This window comes from Sciurus vulgaris (genome assembly GCF_902686455.1).
Source record: "Sciurus vulgaris genome assembly, chromosome: 12".
NCBI lineage: Eukaryota > Metazoa > Chordata > Mammalia > Rodentia > Sciuridae > Sciurus > Sciurus vulgaris.
In genome coordinates this window covers 52,812,268-52,822,104 of record NC_136473.1, presented here as the reverse complement: position 1 = coordinate 52,822,104, position 9,837 = coordinate 52,812,268, and the positions used below count along the sequence as shown (strand labels likewise).

Below are 9,837 nucleotides of genomic sequence, written 5' to 3'. Positions count from 1 at the left end.
TCGCTACAGCCCCAAGTGAAAGTACAGTGCAAGGTTCAAGAAAATACATCTCCCCGTGGCCATTTTCTAGGGGGTGCTAGTTATCCTTTGCTCTAAGTCTCCCATGTCGGGACAAATGGGCTCTCGAGGCGGGAAGTTAGTGAACTTTTAGGTTAGGAAAATGGGAAGCCAGAGCGAGTGGGGCGTCGTGAGGGGGCGCGTTGGATGGGGGCGGGGAAGGGCGGAGGTGGTTTCCTGAGTGTCTCCCTCAGGAACCATCCCCGCGCTCCTACAGCAGGAGGGAGGAGGTGCGTAGACAGCGCTCACTTCTCCACCTGCTTGATGGCTTTCCAGTAAAAATGGGCGAGGGAGAGGCGCAGGGCTTGGGGAAAGGCGGGTAGTTGCCGGAGCCAGCCTCCCGGACTGGGCGCAGCAGCCGGGGCGGCGGCCGCACTCGCAGCCCCGGCCCCCGCCGGGCAGCAGCGACTCTTCACTGCACCAACCTGCGGGCTCGGCTGGCTGGGCCAGCGGCGGCCCCTCCCACCGCACCCCACCCCCGCCGCCGCCGCCGCCGCCGCTTGCCCGGGGCAGGCCCGCGTCCCAGTCGGTGCAGCAAGCAGCCGGAGAGCGGAACGCCCGCTCGGGACCGCAGCCGCCGGGCGACGTCGCGGTCCCCGCCGCCACCACCACCGCACCGGGCACTTATATCTACCAGAGCAGTCTCCCCTCCTCCCTGCATCCCTCAGTCCCCCGCCCCAGCTGTCCGCCCCCTCCCCCGCCCCGTCCCGACCCCGCCCTCGCTCCTTCGGCCCCACTTCTCCTGCGACCGCCCCCTCCCGCCCAGCCGCGCGCTCCCCGCCGGCGTCGGCACTCCGCGCTCCTGCGCCCGCACGCTCTCTCTCCACCCCTGCTTGGCCTCTGGCTCGCCCTTAGTGTTCCACTCCCTGCGCCCTGCTCTCATCCTGAGTCCGCTGCGCGCCGGCTGCCGCCTGGTCATGTCAGGATGGAGATCCGGCAGCACGAGTGGCTCTCGGCCTCCCCCCACGAGGGCTTCGAGCAGATGAGGCTCAAAAGCCGCCCCAAGGAGCCCTCGCCCAGCCTGACCCGAGTGGGCGCGAACTTCTACAGCAGCGTCAAGCAGCAGGACTACAGCGCCAGCGTCTGGCTCCGGAGGAAAGACAAACTCGAGCACGTAAGGACGGCTCATTCCCGGGGGCCTCGGCCGGGCACCTGCCGCACGCACCCCTCTCCGCGGTGGTGACCAGAGCGCGCTCGGGGTTTGGGAGTCGGACGCGGGGACATGGGCGTCCGCTTCCTTGGTCCAACCCCGGGGCTTTTCGTCCTTTAGTTTCTTGCCCTAACGACCAGGCTGAGGGGGAAGAGAGTGGGGATTCCCTTTCAGGCAACCCTTGGCCCCTGCAAACCCAGACTTTCCCACCAGCTTCTCGCGGTAGGGCTCATATGCACTGGGTTTTGGGGGTACCTGTGTGAGGTGTGAGGTGTGCATACAGTGTAAGTGCCATAAGCGTGGCTACGAGGAACTCAGCGTTGCACTGTAGAGGGCTTTAGAGGGGCGTTCTCTTGGGCCTTATGGGTTATTTCACTCAGTCCAGAAACTACAATTTAATGAAATCATAAAGTTATTACAGGAGACCCAGGTTGAGTCCGCGCACAGGCCATTAGTTTTCTGCAGTGTCCTCCTCCGAGGTGGGCGATCTTCTCTACTCAAGCCCAATTAGGGAGAGATTTGCGCGTTACAAGGAAAAAGATGAAAGAATGAGTGCATTTCTCTGCTCCTGGAAACCCGCTCCTCTGCAGGGTGGGAGCCTGCGAGCTAAGATCTCCACTCAAAATGAGTGCGGGTTTCGCGTGCAGTATTATTGGCTCCGGGGTTGAGCCCCTAAGGCTGGCCATTCTGAAAGGAAAAAGTCCTTCTGAAAAGGTGTTTTGTGAATCCATAGTGGCAAATCCGGCCCGTCAGCATCTTTTTAAGCCAAATTAAACTAAGAATTATCTCAAGAGTGTAGCACAACTAGGTAAGGAGAATTGCTATTTTCTTCCCTCAGAACAGGATAATTCAAATTGAGTCTGTTAATGGAATGTGGAGGTTTCCTTGTATTTGGGTCATGACGCCAATAATGATAAAAAAGATAAGACCAAAAACTCCTGGTAACTCACACATCTTCCATGCTGCACCAACCTGAATCCCATTTGCCCCCCCACCCCCACCCCTAGGGCTTTTCTTGGACTTTGCATCACCCAGGGCTTCCCAGGATGAAGCCTTCAAAAAGGTTTTTCTCTATTACAATTTGGGTCTTTTCCTTTTTTCTGAGAACCTGATTAAGTCTCTGGAATGACTAATTCTAAAGCTTGAATTTAAATTTTTGAGTTGACTTACAAGGCTCTATCTTGTGTTTAGAGTCATTTACTAATGCCAGAAAGATGCCTTAGATCCTTAAGACCATGGACCCTTAGAGAGTCTATGAAAGTTGTTTGAAAAGCAACAGCAGTATCAATTTAAAAAGGCACACTCCAGGGACTGGGGTTGTGGCTCAGTGGTAAAGCACTGGCCTAGCATGAGTGAGACACTGGGTTTGATTCTCAGCACCGCATATAAATAAATGAAATAAAGGTCCACTGACATCTCAAAAATATTTTTTTAAAAAAGGCACACTCCAGAATTAACCAAGGAACTGGTGATGTGAGTTTAAAGATGCTAATAGCATCTTTATGTAATTTGGTTCTTGATACTGTTGATTTAGTGCCAGGAAAAAAATGATCCAGCCTAGAATGGTGATAGAACAAGTCTTCATTTTAGTTTCACCCTGAATGTGTGTTCATTTGCAGTTTGTGCTTTTAGCCGATCTATTTCCTTTATTCTCTTACTGAAAATCAATAGTGCAGCCTTCTATGACTGTGTCTTCTTGAGTCACAGATGCTGCATGCATTATACTTAAATGCTTTTCCACTTCGAGATTTTCATTGAAAGTATTGTGCCTACCATGTGGGCCATGGCAGCCTCACCTTTTTGCATGGGATGTGTGTCTCTCCTGAGGATTAGAGACCAAGCAAAGGAAGGAGCTGGTTGTTTGAAAGCATGTGTGCATCTGTGCATTTTTCTTCACTCACATGCTCCAAAAGAGAGCAATGCATTCATTAAATTAAATTCATTAAAGAAATCAATCATCTCATTTGTTATTAAAATCAGCATAGTGTTTGTTCTGCTTTCTCAACTATGTTTCATGAGAGATGTGTATTCTTTTCTGACTTTTCTATTTAAACCCACTTTCAAACAGAAATGGAGTTTTGCTTCAGATGAATTTTGTAATATTCTCCTGCCCCTTTGAGATATCCACAAACAATTGTAATATCTTAGTATTTATGAAAGTGCTATAAAAATTAAAGTCATACAAAGATGTAAAATATTATTGAATTCAAGCACTCAGTATTTATAATATATGTTGGGTTTCATACACTGTGATGTTTCAGGTATACTGATATTAATTTCTAACTCAATATTTGAGTTTTAAAAACCCATGTCAAAGGTAACTTGGTATATGGTTGCCATGCAAAGCATGAGAATATCATGTTAACTTTATCATAGGCAATGTTCTGAACCTTTGTGGTGCTTTCTAGTTCAAATATTGCAGGAATTAGGATGAATGTGTCATAGAAATTAAAAGGTGATGTGTGGTTTTAGAAAACATCTTTCTTATTTGTCTAATCAAATGGATGACCACCATTTTTATTGTTAAAAAATGAATTAATAATTATAATGGAGATCATATGCCTGAAAACAGCCTCTCAGTTATTTTACTGGTACTTTAAAAGCCAACCCAAGTATTAAGGGGATAAATAAATTATGACTTCAAATGACACACGTATTCAGTCATCACAATAACGGGATTCCCTGAGATGAGATGTGGCAGTGTGTGGATTCTGTCAGACTTCAGAGGCATGGCTTAATCTGAAAGTCAATAACAAGATGGAAAGTGACAGCTACAGAATACATTTCCACCCACTTTGCTAAAAGTGAGAATAATTTCTTTCTTTTTCTGGTTTGAAGGCTACTGGATGCATCCCCAGGTTGGACAAGAGGAAAATTACATGAATTGGTTGAGGATCAGAATACTTTGAATACATCTTTAAATTTGATTCCTATCATTGATTGGTCAATACTTAAGAGGAACACCTACCTATTAATAAAGAAGTATATGTAGAGAATTTTTCCATTCCTGAATCATGATTTGAAAAAGGTATAAGCAAGTTGTGTTCTATATCATGAATTCTGGACTTTGAACTCTGCTTAGACATTTTGGGAAAAGGTAAAATTACTGGCCACATACATAATGTTGTCTTGTTAGCTGCACATAAAGCTCTTGGTTCTTAGATTATGCTTCTCGTTCTGTCGTAATGCCTACAGCTTTAGAAGACATTAAGCTTGGGAAGCAATGGAAGAATTATTGTTTGCAGGATCCAATATTTACTTTAGTTATAATGTAGCAGTGAAGAATTATAGTGTAGTAAAAGCAAGAGGGGCAAGGGCCACCCCCCCAACCCCCAGTTCCCCAGGGCTCAGCCCTCTGTGGGATAGGTCACTTTGAGGGCAGTGATTTCATAGGGGTTGACTATCCCACAAGGATAGCATGATATTAGGCTGGTGTCCTTTATGCTATGTGCCCTTTTTGAACTTTTTATCTTTTTTAAAGGGGGAGAGGTGCAGAGGCTACTGTTCTCAGATGCCTGGTTTTATGCCAGTTAAAAGTCTCCTGGTGCTATTAATGGAGAGGGTGATTACTTACTTTTTTCTCTTCTGTATATTCAGTTGACTGTTGCTAAAGTGTGGTTGAAAGTAGGGGTTCTGGTTAGACAGACCTGGGTTTAGACTCTGACTCCATTTCTTACTAACTTTTGCCCTTAGGCAAAGGGCTTACAGTTACCAACATGCACGTTAACATTCCTCCTTGAAGAGTTTGCAGATTCACTGTGATGATTAAATGGGGCAGTCTATGTCTATACTGCAGGAATCAACAGTCCCCAAGTGTCAGGGGCTTGGCACCACCAAAGTGTACTTTTTCTCTCATTCTTCTCAACTCTGCAGGTCTTGGAGGACTGTCCTCTTCTTATCTTTGGTTCTTGATACTGTTGATTTAGTGTGGGTGCTCTTCTTAGGGGCCCTACCTGGTGGAAGCTCCATCCTGATGCTTTTTTCATGATTACCAAGGCAGCTTAAGGGAAATTTGGTAAGTCAAGTGATGACTCTGGGTGCTCCACTCAGAAGTGATACATCCATATGACTCATGTTTATTGGTCAAAGAAAGTTCATGACCAAGGTTTACTTCAAAGGGAGTGAGTGAAGGAGGATTCTCCCAATACCCAGAAGGTAGAAAAGGAGAACACCACTGCTTAACTCTCATGAGGAATACCATAGTACACGAAGTACTTAGTGCAGTGTTGGGCTCATTTGAAATGATCAACAGATAGTACTTATATGTATAATTACTTCTTGGGTACTGCCTAACTCTTTTCTTTAGGTATAATGTAGAACCTTCCCATTCCACCCATAGGGTTCCCAGACTTCACATTTATGATCAGCCTGTTTGCCTTTAATCCTGGACCCAAAGCATCTGGGTCCTTTGGCCAGGCAGTCCAGCTCACTCTCCTGGGACTGTTATGCTGTTGCTTTGCCTGGTTTCCAGTCCGATGTGTGGGTGCCTGACTCTGGCCAGCATGCCATTCCCTGGCTCCTTGCCTGGTCATTCTAAGGGGTCTCTTCTGGTAACCCCTCTCTCTGCTAACCCCTACAAGCAGAGGCCAGCGCACCCTGTCCCCCAACACCTGTTTCTTTCCCAGCTTGTGCTAGTGGAGTTAAGTTGAGCAGTATTTCATTTATCTGCAAGAAGACTGTGATAACTTATTTAAAATGGAAAGAGAAGACTGGAGAGAGAATTGATAAAGAGTAAAAGACAGAATCCTTAATGTTCATACTTGCAGTGAACCATAGTATCTTGATTTAATGTCTTACACTTGAAAGATTGTCTCTTCTGAGTGTGAATTTGCACCTACCTTAATAAAGTTTATGCTGCCAGTGAATAGTAAATAAATGCCAAGTGCACACTTGCCTACTGAAATAAATTATTCACATGATGAGCAAAGAATAAATAGATTAGAGCAAAATTGGTCTCAGTGGTCCCGGCTCATGTTATGTAATGCCATTTATGTCCCACAGAGCAGATCCATGAAAGTGTTATACCCCACAGAGCAGATCAGCAAAGCACAGAAAGACAAAGTTCAGCCTCAGGGAATGGATCTTTCAAATGCTCCATTAAAAGTCAAACAAATAAACAAATAGTCTAGCAAACACTTAAGAACAATTACCAGAATCATTTCCTGTGATTTTGATCAACGGAACAGATTCACTCCAGGCAGACTCAATACTCTGCCTTTCTTACTCAATAGTTAGAGTGTTGAGGTGTCTCATGAGTAGCTTCTAATGGATCTTACTGTTCTGTCCATGTATTTTACTTGTCATTACTACAACTGACTTGTTATTTTCCCACTAATGGACTCCTCTCACTGTGGGTTGCCATTGCAGTTTGTTTTGAAGAAGCTCCAGTTTCTTTGAACTCTGTTGGGTGTGGCTTACTGATTTATCTTAACGTAATCATAACCTGTGACTTACCATATTTAATAGATTTAATTTGAGAAGCTCAAGATGACTTGACTTGAAGATTTCTTTTTCTTAACTTCCCATAACAACTTCTGTCTAGTTTATTTAAAAGTTTTAAGTCTCCTTATAGACTTCTGTAACTGTCTCAGGTGGAAATCTATGTAACTTTCTTTTTAAGGGGTGTGCTGGGGATACCCAGGTCCTCACACATGGTAGTCAAGTGTTCTACCACTTAGTTACACTCCCAGGCCTATGTAGCAGTTTTTAATGATTTTGTTTTAGCTTTAAAGATCAAGAGTTCTGATGAAACTTTTGAACTTCTAGACATGCCTGTAGCTACCATATGCTCGCATATTGACTTGATGGATAGATAGATAACATATACGATAGACTTTATGGCAAGATCTCCCCAGAAACTATGTTTAAAATATATTTTCTAGGGGAGTTAAAGTTACTGAATTGCCTAGGGTTCATACCTTCACAGATTATGCTGTGAATATTCTGGGCACAGTACATGTTGAAGAACAGTTGAAATGCCAAACAGTGGTTGTTGAGGGGAGAGATCATTTTAACCAAAAAAAAAAAAAAGAAGAAGTACAATCCCAAATCCCAAATTTAAGAAGGAAAAGTTCTATTGCGTGATATATATGAAGGAGTCCAAGTTGAACTGTTTGACCTGGTGTCATGACCTTTAGGTGATTAATATGCTTTTTATTCTCCCCAAGTAGACAGTGAGAAACCTTCTAAACATAAAGTTTCTCTGAAGTGAACTATTGTTGTGCCCCAACCAATAAGTTGTGAGGTCTGATCCAACATGGGGAGTTAAGGTGAGAACATGGAACTCATTGGCATAAAAAAAGCACCAACTAGAAGCTCATCAGTTAACAGATAAACGTATTGAGAGTGTCTTGTATGTGAGAGACACTGTGTTAGAATACTGTGAGGACTTTAATTCAACAAGTATTTTTCTGACATGAACTGTGTTGCAGACATTGCAGATTAAACAAAGATAAGATGTTTATGTTTATGTTTTTATGTGCAGTAACAATATGAGATAGCATTATCAATCACACAGAAAAAAACAGTATAAGAATACTACTTCAAAGGGTCTTAATGTCTTAATGTTTGGATAAGGAGAAAGAACAGTTAAAAAATAAGTAATGAATATTGTCATGTATATTGATAGTTTTATAACAAAGTTGAATTTATTCCAGTAATGTGAAGTAGATATACAATTTGAAAATCCATTGATGTAATTAATCACATTAATAGACTAACTAAGAGAGTAAACCCATATTGATCTTGATTTCTCTTTTGCAATCTGCAAAAATCTGTTTAATGTGAGTTGTGGCTATAAATTATGAAGGGAAACAATGAGGCTCCTAGAAAATTTAATTAAGTAAAAAACAAATTCATTACCTGGAACTAGGGAAGAAATTAAGTAGTTTTGATAATTCCAGTTTATTAGGATTGATATATGTTACTACATGAAAACGAAGCACTTTTGTCTTTAAAAGATTACATTTTGAGGGTGAAAAGACAATTCTCAGAGTAGAAGGATATATTTCAATATACCTTCTGACAAAGGCTTTTAACCATAATATATAAGGAGTATCTACAAATAAATAAGGAACTTTAAGAGTTGAAACGAAATGTAAGCAAGGCACTTGAACAGGAACTTCACAGAAGGGGCTATCAGTTATCAGTCATCAAGAAAGTACAAAGTTAAAACAAAAACGTAGAGCATATAACCAAGTAATAGCTAAAATTAAAATGGTTGACAGTAACCAAGTGTTGATGAAAGTAAGGAGCGTTTATAGTTCTCATTACTTCTGGTAGGACTGTAATATGGAACCACTTTAGAAAACTATTGATGGTGTCTATTAAATTGTACATCTTATGACCCAACAATTTAAATCTATATCTATATCTGTATCTATATATGTATATATACCTCAAACAAATGCATTCTCACCTATACCAAAGATATACACTGATGTTTATTGAAGCATTATTTGATTAACCCCCAAGAGAATGCATCTTTAATATCCAACCATAACTGGATGGACTTTATATCGTAATTTATTTCTATAATGTAATACATTAATTGAGCAGTTAGAAGAAATTATGTAATGTATCTATTGCATATGTATGCAATAATGTGAATGACTTTCTTGACATAGTAATGAGTGAAAGAACACAGAGATGATCTGATCCATATATAGGGGAAAAAAACAGGCAATGCTCAATTATGGAACTAGCATTAATGATACCTTTGAGTGTCAAATGGGTTTGAGGGTCTGAGAATGTAGCCTAGTGGTAGAGCACTTGCCTAGCATGCTTGTGGCCATGTGTTCAATCCTTCCCATCTCAACATAGATAAATCATTAGAAATAACAAAAGGGCTTGAGGGAAGCTTCTGGGGAACCAGTATTTTCTCTTTGGGGGGTGGTAGTTATGAAGTAAACATTTACTGAAGATATGCACTTTTGATGTATATCATATGTCAGTGAGGGTTACAAAACGTAAATAAAACTGAGTGCCCTTTACCTTGTTTACTGCTCATCTCTGGCTGTGCCTCCTTAGACCGTTTGCCTCTCCCATCTTATTCTCTTTATCCCACAGCCTTGGGCCACCATGCCCTCCGTCATCATTGTCTTCATGTGGGACTCCTTGTGTCATCTCCCTCATACGGCTTCCCAGGTCCTTCCTCTCCTCACCTCATTATCTGCTTTGAACAACCCTACCGTGGCATTCCATTGTACATATTGCGCTGTATTCTAATTGTTGCTTATTTGTCTTTTCCACTGGAGTACTCCCTCTTTAAGAAATTCTTATTGAGCCCCCTCAATGAACTTAGTGAATTGTGACTGTCTTGGTTCAGAGACCTACAGTCACTCCTTTTCCAAAGAAGGTAGTCAAGGAAGGCTGCACCTTTGTATTGGTGAAGCTAGTGCTGGGCTGAAGAATACTGTTTATAAAGGTTCAATGAGCCCAGGAGGAAGAGTGGCTGGTTGTAGGACAGATCTGAACCAAGACTTTGATCAGAAAATGGGCAGAAAAAGCCTGTTGGGAAGACCAAAGAGGAAAAAAGCCTATTGGGAAGACCAAAGAATTTAGCATGACTGGCACAGAGTTTGTGAAAACACCCACTGTGGGGCCTTCAGTGGACCTGAGGACTTTGAAAA

General features: G+C 42.7%; 1 protein-coding gene across 2 annotated transcripts in view; it reads left to right on the top strand.

The window, feature by feature from the left end:
• Window positions 1-812: 812 nt before the first annotated feature.
• PLD5 (phospholipase D family member 5) overlaps window positions 813-9,837 on the top strand; it is a 406,765-nt gene continuing 397,740 nt past the window's right edge. Inside the window, exon 1 of one of the 2 annotated variants that reach the window (XM_079106126.1) lies at window positions 813-1,171. In XM_079106126.1, coding sequence (XP_078962252.1) covers window positions 983-1,171 — 189 coding nt within the window. In that variant the 5' untranslated portion in view covers window positions 813-982. The remainder of the gene's footprint in view (window positions 1,172-9,837) is intronic. The other variant, XM_079106129.1, reaches the window with a different exon arrangement.